General features: G+C 41.6%; 1 protein-coding gene across 2 annotated transcripts in view; it reads right to left on the reverse strand.

The window, feature by feature from the left end:
• KIAA0319L (KIAA0319 like) overlaps positions 1-13,132 on the reverse strand; it is a 107,169-nt gene that overhangs the window by 64,777 nt on the left and 29,260 nt on the right. For both annotated transcript variants that reach the window (XM_079946571.1, XM_079946570.1), the window contains exon 3: positions 2,866-3,380. In XM_079946571.1, coding sequence (XP_079802697.1) covers positions 2,866-3,380 — 515 coding nt within the window. The remainder of the gene's footprint in view (positions 1-2,865; positions 3,381-13,132) is intronic.

Consider the following 13,132-nt stretch of genomic DNA (forward strand, 5'->3'; position numbering starts at 1 on the left):
ATTTGAAGACTACTAGTTTTGTAGAAGGTCCTTCCATTTGGGTTTTTTTTTTAACATCTTTATTGGAGTATAATTACTTTACAATGGTGTGTTAGTTTCTGTTTTATAACAAAGTAAATCAGCTATACATACACATATATCCCCATATCTCCTCCCTCTTGTGTCTCCCTCCCACCCTCCCCATCCCACCCCTCTAGTTGGTCACAAAGCACCGCGCTGATCTCCCCATGCTATGTGGCTGCTTCCCACTATCCGTTTTACATTTGGTAGTATATATAAGTCCCTGCCACTCTCTCACTTCGTCTCACCTTACCCTTCCCCCTCCCCGTGTCCTCAAGTTCATTCTCTACGTCTGAGTCTTTATTCCTGCTGCACGGACTTTTTCTCTAGTTGCGGTGAGAGGGGGCTACTCTTCATTGTGGTGCGGGGGCTTCTCCTTGTGGTGGCTTCTCTTGTTGCGGAGCACAGGCTCTAGGCACGCCAGCTTCAGTAGTTGTGGCTCGCGGGCTCTAGAGCACAGGCTCAGTAATTGTGGCACTCGGGATTAGCTACTCCACGGCACGTGGGATCTCTCGGATCAGGGATCGAACCCGTGTCCACTGCATTGGCAGGCGGATTCTCAACCACTGCGCCACCAGGGAAGCCCTGTGCTCTGGATTCTAACCCACCTGCCTTATAAGGAATGGTTCTCAAAGTGTGGTTCCCAGACTAGCAGCATCAGCACTCTAGGAACTTGTTACAAACGCAAATTCTCAGGCCCCACTCTAAACCTACTGAATCAGAAACTTTGGAGCTTGGGCCCAGCAATCTGTTTTGAACGAGGCCTCCAAGTGATTCTGACACTTGTTAAAGTTTGAGAACCTCAGCTCTGAGGGAGTATTTATCATTTATCCCCTTTCGCGTATCTTCAACTGCCTTCTTTAGTGAGACGGTTCCCTTGCCTGAAGAGCCTCCTACTTGATTGCTCCATGTACATTCTTGCATTTCTCCAGTCTACTCACCACACAAAACATATCTGATCATTTCATTCCCTGCTTAAGATAAACTAATACTTTAAGAAGGCCTCAAGGTTCTGCACATCTCTGAAGCCTGTTCTTTCTCCACTAGCTCTCCTGCTCTGTCTGCCAAGCAAGACCAGTCTCTCCCAACTTCCTGATCTTCCAATTTTCTAGGGCACCTAACCAACTTTGAAATTGTTATTCCTTCTGCCTGAATTACTCTTTGCCTGTTTCTTTTCCGAATTCCTACTTCTACTTTAAGTCTCAGCTTAAGCTTTCCTTACTTAGGGTGGCCTAACTTTACCCCTCAGTCTCAATTAGGTCTCTGTTAGATGCTCTTAGAGCACTCCACTTACCCTCTCATAATGTGCATCAAGCTTATAATTATTTATCATAAACGTCATGTCTATTTTCCTTGTCAGAGGGTAAGCTCCATTAGCGCAGGAATCATGATCTTATTTCCTATAATATTCCTAGTGCCTTGCTTTTAGTACAGGACCTGTACTGTCCTGTACAGATAGATAGTTGCAGATAGTAAATGTGTAACCAAGCCTTTGCATACACTGGATCTCCCTCCAGAATGTTTTTTATTACCTTTAAACCCCTAGTGAAATCCTCCACATGCTTCAAGAAATAAGTTAAGCATCTCAGTGAAGTCTTCCCTGTACATACACATCACCTGCCTGCTCAGGAGGATCACTTCTTTTGTGCTCCTACTGTTCGTAAATCAACTAATGCAATAATTATACACTATCATAAATACCCATCTTCATGCCTGAGTCTCCACTAGACTGTAAACTCCCTGAGGGCACAGATCATGTCTTGTTTACCTTTATCTCTCTAGCGCTTCGAAAAGTACCTGACATTTATAATAAATGTCCATAAATGTTTATGGGCATGTTGAACCTAACACTGTATCTCTAATATTGCACTGAAAGGTTTTTCCTTAATATTAAATCTGGGTTCCAATTCTAACTTTGTTATTCATTAGCTGTATGATCAAATTGTTTAACCTCTTTGGGCCTCAGTTTCCTCACTAGTAAAACGGGGCTAATAATACATACTTGGAAATATTGCTATGAGAATTAAACAAAATGACATAATATAACGATTAGCACACACAGTGCCTAGCATGCAGTAGCCTCCCTAGTATGGCTTCAACTTGATAGAGACAACTAGGACAAAACAAATACAAAAATAAGTCACAGCAATCAAGGGAGAACGAGCACAGAGTGAGTCATTCCTTTTAATCATTCGCCCAGGAAGATCAACAATGAAGAAACATAATAAGCAGAATAAACTCTACCGGTGGTATCTCCCTTGGCATACAAAGCTTGGTAAGAATTCACCCGAGACCTCTTGGCTAATGGCCACATTCAGCTCCCCAGCCCGGCAGGTCAGGTCTTCATCTGCAATACCAGGCATGGTTACTTCAGAGTGGAATAGAAACTACCTCCTAAGGAATGTGTTTACAGGAGGGAGATGGGGGAGGAGGAGGAGAACTTGACTGCAACTACATCAATCAAGTGTTCTGCAATCTGGCAGAAAACACTGCAGAACTGTTGGTGGAGACTAACACCCACACAACTGCACTCACCTGTAGCCAAGAGCCAGCTGAGACGAGATAATGAGCAGCTTTCTGCTTTTACCAAAACAGTGGTCAGACTGTCAGAAAGAACGTCTCTGAGGTCAAATTACCTTGAACATCTGGGCAGCAGCACCTACTAAGATGACGCCAAGCAGCTTTATACATACACTCCTCAGCCTAGGAGCACCGCCCACAAGCACCAGCTTCATAGCTCATGTATGTGCCAAATGTGAAAGCAGATTAAACAGCTTCTTTGCTCCTTATTCATAATATGCTTACCTCTGCAGAGCTAGTGGTATTCAGATCACCTCGCTCATTCATTTTAGAAGGCTGTGTCACTGTAGCTACTTCTTCACTGGGACTCTCTCTCTTCCGAAGCTTCCTGATGAAGCTCTGCTGGTCACTGGAAGATAAAGTAGGTCTGAGTGGAGTTCTGGGTGGGCTCTGCCTCCTCCAAGATACCCTGCTCCAAGCTAGCCCCAGAATATGTGGTACATCATCTTCAGGTAGAAAGTCCAGGTCATCTGCAGTTTGGAATTTTTTTAAAAACACCAGCACAGAATTGGAAGAGTCTGTCCTAAAAGCCTGGCAGCTCTGGGGCCTGCTGCAGTCTGCCTGAATGCACATCCCTTCTAACCACCAAAAGGCATGACAGGCGGAGTCCTGGCAGCAGGCAGCCCAACATGTCTGCAGAGAGGGGGTTCCTTCAAGAAGCCAGAGGTGATTTTCTCCCCCAGATCTCAGGCCAACTCCAAACTGTGTCTTCGCCTGCTGGCACCTGCTCTCCTTGGCATCTAAAAACAAAGAATGAAAACATTTAAAAATGAAATAAAAACAGAGACTACAGCTCTGTAAAGAGTCCTGAATTCTAACATTTGAGGCTGTTTTGAAGATTGGTTTTTAAGAGGGTGGGAAAGCTGTCTAGTAAGTGGAATAAAAGACACAAAAGAGAGAGTTTTTTGGCTCAGGATATTTTAGCTTGTAGAAGTACTGCTCCACATTCATCACTGGCTCCCCTCCTCAATGAGTCCCTTGCATGTAGACCTTTTAAACAGAACTCCAGTTCTTGAAACAGAAAAAACAAAACAAAAGAGCTCTTCTGATGGAAGTGTACTGAAGGATGGGGGCAGAGTCCCACCACTTGACCTCACATTCACCTCCAAGGCATTTCTCAGGGACAGTATGAAGATTATGGGACCAGAAGAGCAGCCAGCTGAAGAAGATGGAGTACTCTGCCCACTGAACTGGCAGCAACACAAACTGAGTACTCTTGATCTACTGCAGGATTCAGGTTCATCCATTCTCTAATCAATGGTTTACCAAAGTCAGGTGGTTTTACATATCACAGCATCAACCAGAGCAGTAGTCAGTCAAGCTTACCAAAAATTTTAATCATGAGAGGTACTCTGCTAGAATGAACTTCTAAGTTCTAAGCCGTGTCATAATAAGAAATATTGGAGGCTAACACAACATTGTAAAGCAACCATAGTCCAATAAAAATTAATTAAAAAAAAGAAAAAGAATAAAGGAATAGAAGTACAACAGTGACGTACTGTGGTTAACCTAGATAACATGGTCCAAAATTCCGGCTAACGTCGCTTACAGATAAACTTTTGAGCCATTGAATGTTTTCAGGCATGGTATTGATTTTCCTGAAATATCACCTCATTTCTGTTTTCTTAGATGAAATAAAGTCAAAGCGTGTTATGAATTAAAGTTTTTATACAGAGTTCATTTTAAGGTCTTAGTTATATAGGTGTCTGTAACCAACTATGGTCAGGGTTATACAAAGCCAGAACCAGGATGAGGCAAGAGAGATGCCTCAGGCACACTCTTAGAGTGCTCACTCTTAGAGTCATGAAGTACTCACTCTTAGAGTCATGTAAGTGCAGGGCTGGTCTACCCTCACCTTTTTTTTTTTTTTTTAATATTTATTTATTTGGTTACGTTGGGTCTTAGTTGCAGCATGCGAACTCTTAGCTGCTGCATGTGGGATCTAGTTCCCTGACCAGGGATCGAACCCCGGCCCCCTGCATTGGGAGTGCAGAGTCTTAGCCAGTGGACCACCAGGGAAGTCCCAGCTTACCCCCATCTCGAGAGTGAGTGTTTCCTGAAATTTCATACCCTAGGTACCTCTTTCTTCACCCTAGCCCTAGCCCTGGGGTTATAACATAAAAATTTATTGTAGAATTACATATAGAAAATATGTAGTAGAATCAAACCACTGAATAGATGGATAGTCATGTCTGCATGTACACATAACTGAAAAAGGGCTATGACTGACTAAAGCAACAACTGGATAATCTGCCAAAGCCATCGTGACTCCCAGGAAACAATTACTAAATGTGGACACCAGTCAACTGAGAGATAAGAGAAAAACAGGCAGCCTTCTGGATTATGGAGTCAAGCACTATGGAAGCCAATCTGCCACTGTTCTTTCTTTCTTTCTTTTTTAAAATTTATTTATTTTTGGCTGCGTTGGGTCTTCATTGCTGCATGCAGGCTTTCTCTAGTCGCGGCGAGCGGGGGCTACTCCTTGTTGCAGTGTGCGTGCTTCTCATTGCGGTGGCTCCTCTTGTTGTAGAGCAAGGGCTCTAGGTGCGTGGGCTTCAGTAGTTGTGGCATGTGGGCTCAGTAGCTGTGCTCGCAGGCTCTAGAGCACAGGCTCAGTAGTTGTGGTGCACAGGCTCAGCTGCTCTGTGGCATGTGGGATCTTCCCAGACCAGGGATCGAACCCGTGTCCCCTGCATTGGCAGGCGGATTCTTAACCACTGTGCCACCAGGGAAGTCCCTGCCATTGCTCTTTAAACAAAAAGAGAGAAACATGGGCACCAACCTAACATCAGACAAGACAATTTAGAGGCCAGAAAAAAACAGAACTTACTTAAGAAAAGATGAATAAATAGAAACTATGAAAAAAATGAAGTTACCAAGAGCTATGGAAATGCTCCTCATTTCCTCATCCACTTTCCTAAGCAATAACCAATGGTATGAATCTTGGTAACAGCTGAGTGTACAGAGTTTGTTGAAATCAGTAAATTGTTACATCAGTAACTACTTTCAGTTACCTTTATATCAACTTTCCATCATTCTTCTCAGAAAGTCTCTCATATTTAATATAGTGAAAAGGTCCACAAAGATGAAAATAGCTTGCAGTTTTCTATAAGCCACTATTTTATTTAAATTTTTTTAATGTACTGTAACCTCCACTTCTGCCCTTGAAGGAGAAATTGCCATAGGACTTGCTTTTCTACCATGAGAAACTAGAAAACTAGACAAAATATATGAAACAATTGTTTTTGGACACTGAGCAACATGTGGTCTGGGGCTGTGATCCCAGAGAGAAAGGAAATAAACAAGGGTGAGCCCTAGGACCACCTTGGCTTTCCGTTTACAGGATAGGCATGCTGCAGACTGTGTAACAGGAAGAACCCAAGCAGAGTAGCGTGGTCTTGCTGAGTTGAGGAAACAGAGTTCAGGGTGACTATGATAGCTAGAGACATACCGGAAAGGAGGAAGCTACACAGAGAAAGACCTCCAGACAGCTGGACAGTGGTTCCCTGGTATAATACTAATTTACACCAAGTGTAGGTTAAAACTGCATGAAAGTTTAGAAAGTATTTTGAACTAAATGAAACTGAAAACAGAACATGTTAAAATTAGTGGGATGCAGTTAAAGCAACGTTTAGAGGGACATTTATAGCTTTAAATGCTTATTTTGGAAAAGAAGAAAAGTCTAAAATCAATGATCTAGAAAGACACATAGGGAGAATGCCATGTGATGACAGAAGCGGAGATTGAAATGATACAGCTGCATGGCAAGGAAAGTCAAGGACTGACAGTGATCACCAGAAGCTAGGAAGAGTCAAAGAAGGATTCTACTCAGAGTCTCAGAAGGAACCAACCCTGCCAACACCTTGATTTTGGACTTCTAGCATCCAGAACTATTGGTCTAAGCAGTGTTCTCTGCCCTTGCATGGAAGAATACTTCAGAAGACAGATGGCTCCAAGACTACCAAGAGCCTGGATCTAGGGATCCTTGACATTTGGGGATGAGGCTATGGCCTCTACCCAGATTGAATGAAGATACCTGGATGCCATTCAATGGACATGTACAGAGATATGATGTTGGAAATCTATAGGAATCTGTTGTTATGGGGCTTTTCTCTCTTTCAAACCAAAATTAATAGCCCAACTGGAGCAAGGGGCAGAGCCCTGGATGGAAGTGTGAGAAGTTCCACCAGGTACCTGTGCAGTCCAGGTGTACTGATTCGAAACAAAGATGTCAGCCCTAAAGCAAAATACTTCTGAACTGTCTGCTCTGAAAGGGCAAACAAAAAGTGTCATAGTTGATATAGGCCTGAAGTGGGAGGACAGAAGCTCCATAGAGAAGTAGTACTATAATGTAGGAAAGTCTTCAAATTCCTCCTTTATTAGACACCAGAGATATCATACTGGTAAGAAATCCCATAAACATAAACAATGTTTGATAGCCATTATGAGCAGCTCATTTCTTTTAATCATCATAAAATTCACATAAGAAAACAACTTTATAGATGTACTGAATGTGGGAAATTCTTCAAGAAGCACTCAACAATTATTAATCATTAGAGAATTCATTCTAGAGAAAAACCCTATAAATGCAATGCATGTGGAAAAGCTTTCAGAAAGAACTCTATCCTTTTAGGTCATCAGAGAATTCAGACCAGTCAGAAATCCTTACAAATGTAAAGACTGTGAGAAAGTCTTTGCTCAGAAGGTAGCCCTTACTCATCATGAGAGAATATATAGTGGACAAAGGCCTTTTGTATGTAATGAATGTGGGAAAGCTTTCAGGGATAACGCAACTGTGTTGGAACATAAGAAAATCCATACTGATGAGAAACCATACTGGTATGATGAATGCAGAAAAGGCTTTAGGAAGAGCTCAACTCTTATTACTCATCAAAGATGCATACAGGAGAGAAACCCTATAGCTGTAGTAAATGTGGAAAATCTTTCAGGTATACATCCTTTGCTGAACATCAGAAGACTCATAGTGGAAATAAACCCTACTGATGTAATGACTGTGGGAAAGCCCATATGAAGAGCTAGCTCAGTTTTTATTGGACATCAGAGAAGCCATACCAGAGAAAAGTCTTGTAAACAAAATTAATATAGGAAGACTTTTCCCCAAAGTTCAGCCCTTAAACAACATAAGATAATTCATAGCAAAGAAAGAGCCATGAAATGTAGTTATTGTGGTAAATCACATAGAAGTAGTTTATTCCTTCTGAGCATCAAAGAGAAGACATTCAATAAATTATACATCTAACAAAAATATTCTGTATACCTCTATCCTGGAGAACTTCCCACTTGTGAGGACTTCATTATAGTAATAGTTTGTACTGTAAAATATTTGAAGAACCTAAATGTCTATCAATATAGAAATAGTTACTACAGAATACTATACAGCAAGTGAAAAGAATTAGGTAGAGTTCTGTATACAGCCAAAGAAATATCCCCATGATACCTTGTTAAGTTAAAAAAGCAAGTTGCAGAAAATTTATATATTATGGTCTTATTTATATTCTTTAAAATGAAGCTTTTTTGTTTGTAGATATATGCATTCAAAAAGATCTGGAAAAATAAAGGCCAAACTTTAACAGGAAAAAAAACAATGATCTTATGCTTTCATCATAAAAGACAGAAAAAAAAAAGAGTAAAATATATCCAAGATAAGCAGAGAAAGGTAAAGATAAGCGTAACCACTGAAACAGAAAACAAACAAAAAACAACAGAGAAAAATCAATGAAACCAAAATCTAGTTGTTTTTGAAAGGTCAATAAAACTGATAAAGCTCCAGTCAGACTGATGACAGAAAAAAAGAGAAAAGTTACAAATTGACAATATCAGGAATGAAAGAAGGGTTATCATTACTGATTTATTAAACCAGGGGAGCCAACTATGGCCCAAGGGCCAACTCCAGCTGCTGCCTATTATAGTAAATAAAGTTTCACTGGAACATAGTCACATTCATTTATTTATGTATTACCTATGGCTGCTTCTGTTCTAATGGCAGAGTTAAGTACCTGCAATAGAGTTATCTTAAGACCAGTAAAGCCTAAAATATTTACTATCTGGCCCTTTAAGAAAGTTTGCCAACCCCTGGTGTAAGAGAATATACTTTTGTTTGACTTACTATTTACTACTGAGTAGAGTCTAAATTTAGATGTTAACTTATAGAAGAGATAAGTTCCAAATGACTTTGATTTTTATAGAGATGCAAATTATTTCTGTCTGGTGTGAAAGATAACCTCAAAGCTTTAACTAATAAGGAGCCCTTACTTCCCATCTAGCTATTATCCTTATCTCCTTACTCATTCATCCATTCAAAAAAAATTTTTTTTTAGCTTTTTTTTGGCCGCACTGAGCAGCATGTGGGATCTTAGTTCCCTGACCAGGGATTGAACCCGAGCCCCCTGCAGTGGAAGTGCGGACCCTTAACCACTGGACCGCCAGGGAAATCCCCAACAAATATTATTGAGCATCTGTTCCATGCTAGGTATCTCTTTGATGGAGCTTATAATTTAGATGGGGGAGACAGTGATTAAACAGACATAATAAACATAGAACTACAAACTTAATGGAGTGCTATGAAGGAAAGAAATTCAGTCTTTACAGAATAAAGGTAGCTAACTTTGGAACTTATTTATCAGATACATTATCATATATGTGACATGATATCAAACATAGTTACTGTACATTGTTTGATGAAAAATATTGGAAATAACTTACACATCCCTCAACAGAGAACTGGTTAAACAAACTAAGGAAGATTTATGCAGTTGCTGGGATGAATAAGGCCACTCTCTATAGTCCTGATATGAAATGATGTCCAGGAAACATTAAAACATTATGTGGAAAAAGAAAGGTGCATAGCAGTGTGTACAGTATGCTACAATTTGTGTGTGGGGAAAAAAGAATACAATTTGTGTGTGTGTGTGTGTGTGTGTGTGTGTGTGTGTGTATGCATAGACTATTTTTGGAAGAATATTCAAGAAACTGGCATGGTTGCCTTTAGGAGGGGAAACTAGGTAGATGAGAGACTTGTTTGTTCACTAAATACCCTTTTATACCTTTTGAATTTGTACAATGTATATGTATTATATCTGGAAAAATAAATTTTAAAAATATTAAAATTTTCAATGGTTTCACTCCCTTGAATGAATCAAAATCCTTAACATAACCTAAAAAGATCTTGTATGATCTGGACCCTGCCTACCTTTCTAGCCCCACCTTATATCATGCTCTCCCTCCTTCATCATGTTCCACCACCAGACTTCATTCATTCTTCAAATGGACCACGCTCCCTCTCCTAACTGGGCTTTGTACATGCTGCCCCTGCTATTTGGAATTTTCTTGCCTCCTTTCCTTAACCAGTTAACTCCTCATAGGAGGTTGCAGTTCAACCATCATTTCCTCAGAGAAGAAATGTTAAGACAGGTCTTAACTCCATGCTAAGACAGGTCTCTCTAGTACACCCTTTGGGTCCTGTTGCCTCTCTCCTTCAAAGTAATCATAGCACTTATAAAGTTACATGTATTTGTGTGATCATCTGTTCAATGTCCTTCCCCCACAGCTTCACTGTAAGCTCCAGGATGACAGGACCACATCTGGCTTCCCCCCCCCCCCACCACTGTATCTCCAATTCTAGCATAGGACTCGGCACATTACATTGTAGGTGATCAAAAACGCTTTTTGAATGAATGCACAAATAAATGCATGTATGCATGAAGGAAGTATTGAAAGAATGAACAAAGGAACTGTCAGATGGCCAGGTACTGAGAGGGTCATACTGAAGACATCCAGGCTGATGGCAGGATTTATTTTTTATTATTATTATTTTTTTGGCTGATTGGGTCTTTGTTGCTACGTGCAGGCTTTCTCTAGTTGCAGCAAGCAGGGGCTGCTCTTCATTGTGGTGGCTTCTCTTGTTGTGGAGCATGGGCTCTAGGCGTGCAGGCTTCAGTAGTTGTGGCTTGCAGGCTCAGTATTTGTGGCACACGGGCTTAGTTGCTCTGCTGCATGTGAGATCTTCCTGGACCAGGGCTCGAACCCATGTCCCCTGGATTAGCAGGCAGATTCTTAACCACTGCGCCACCAGGGAAGCCCTGATGGCAGAACTTTGAAAAGAGACGAGGCCCATATGCCACAATAAATGAGAGAGGGTGAATGACAGTTGGTAGGTGAGTAATGATTAGGGGTAAGAAGTGTTATAAACCTCAAAAAGAAGAAGTTTTTACATGGAAGTGGAGGAGTAATGTTCAAGAAATGACAGTGAGGAGTCAGATCCACCTCCAAACTCAGAGGTAAATGGGATATGGGAGAATGAGCAACCACTGCCTGCAGGCTAGAGAGAAATATGTATTTCCCCAAGAGAAAGCCAGGTCTCAGAACATTCTCTCTATCCAATGTCCTGACTGACGAATTAGAGTATTGAGAGGGTTTAGTAACTCAGTGGATTCTTGTCACAGTTAAAAAGTTAGGAAGGGAGGGGTGGTAAGTGCCAGTGAGTTGAAAAGCACAAATTTATATGGGAACGTCAAATCAGACTCACACAAATCGTAATGGTTAAGGCACTCCACAGCAAGAAAGAAAGAAGATGGAAAAATATGATGAGGAACTGATGACAGGAATGGCTGCCTATCCATCCTTGGTGTGAAAGCTTTCAGGCAAGTTACGGAGGATGTCTTACCAATGGAATGCGGGGGAGAGGGGAACATATTTAGACTCCAGGGAAATGGTCAAGGGGATTTATGGAGATTACAAGGTCGAAGAGAAGGTAGCAAAAAATTCTAATTCCCTAGTTGTTACTAGCAGCTCTGGTTAAATTAAGATCTTGAAAGAGGAGGAGATAAAAGCAGGTGGGGAGGACTTCTTTCGCTTCCATGGCTCCGCAAAGAATGTCGCATAAGCTATACAACTATCTGGTAGTATAAAAGAGAAATGTTTCATAACCCAAACATTCTCCCTGCTTTGTGAGGTGACCTGGAAGCCTCAGTTACAGATCTCATCCACTACTCTGGGCTGGAGAGAACATATTCAATGAGGGAAGGAACAACCTGCGGGTTCATACAGGATGTTCCAGACTCTCCCTACTTCACTTATACCTCTTGATTTCCATATTCTTAAAAGTATTACTGGGCTTCCCTGGTGGCGCAGTGGTTAAGAATCTGCCTGCGAATGCAGGGGACACAGGTTCGAGCCCTGGTCTGGGAAGATCCCACATGCCGCGGAGCAGCTGGGCCCTTGCACCACAACTACTGAAGCCCGCGCGCCTAGAGCCCGTGCTCCGCAACAGGAGAGGACACCGTAATGAGAAGCCTGCACACTGCAACGGAGAGTAGCCCCCGCTCGCCACAACTAGAGAAAGCCCGCATGTAGTAACGATGACCCAACACAGCCAAAAATAAAAATTAAAAAAAAGTATTAGTGGGCTTCCCTGGTGGCGCAGTGGTTGGGAGTCCACCTGCCGATGCAGGGGACATGGGTTCGTTCCTGCCCCGGTCCGGGAAGATCCCACATGCCACGGAGTGGCTAGGCCCATGAGCCATGGCCGCTGAGCCTGTGTGTCCGGAGCCTGTGCTCCGCAACGGGAGAGGCCACAACAGTGAGAGGCCCATGTACAGAAAAAAAAAAAAAAAAAAAAGTATTAGTAAAGCTTAGTAATGGGTAAGATCTCTGATTCTTATGAGTCTTATCTGACAATCTGATCCTTTGTATTAGCTCAAAGGAATAGAGCCTGGGAGAGAACAGATGATCAGAAGCACTTATATCTTCAACAGTGACCAGGAATAACTGATGAGGAACTGATGACAGGTAATGTCTGGGGGGGGTTAGCTGGCTTCAGTGTTGCTAAAAAAATTAATCCCAATAGTTCCCAATAAGGGGAGGAGGTACTCTGATCTGTTAGTTCATATGTTCAGTTAATGGGTATTTGAGGGTTTTTTTAAATTAAATGTTATTTAATGTTGCTCCATTATGTGTTCAATAACAAAAATGCGGGAGAGGGAGCAGTTCTTTTTCATCTATTCAGTGGATCATAATTCTTCCTCTTAGATTAAAAGACAAGGGTTCTAGTTTCAGCTCTAGATCTATCATTTACTAGTAATTTAACCTCTGAAAAGTAATTTAACTTCTCTGAGATTCAGTTTTCATTATTGTTACTCTTGAGAAAAAGGATGCATTAGAGGAGGAAGCAGGGAAGCAGTGGAAGAGTCAATATTGGATTCTACAAGTAACTTGGATAAAAGGTAAGATGAAAATAAGCTCCAGTTTTAGATCAGTTCCTCTCCTGCCCACACGGCCATAGCCTGGCTCTGCTCCCAGGGCCTAAACAAAAGTAATACTAAATCCTTATACCAAAAAGGGCTTACGGTTGGTAGAATCTTAGACTTTTCCTTTGGGAAAGTCTAGAACTCACTGTTAGTAGGAGCACACAGAAAGCTTACCCAGGGTGAAAACGAAGGCAGAGCCAATCCCTTTCTTTCTAAAGTCTTGACAA

This window comes from Stenella coeruleoalba, assembly GCF_951394435.1.
Source record: "Stenella coeruleoalba genome assembly, chromosome: 1".
NCBI classification, from domain to species: domain Eukaryota; kingdom Metazoa; phylum Chordata; class Mammalia; order Artiodactyla; family Delphinidae; genus Stenella; species Stenella coeruleoalba.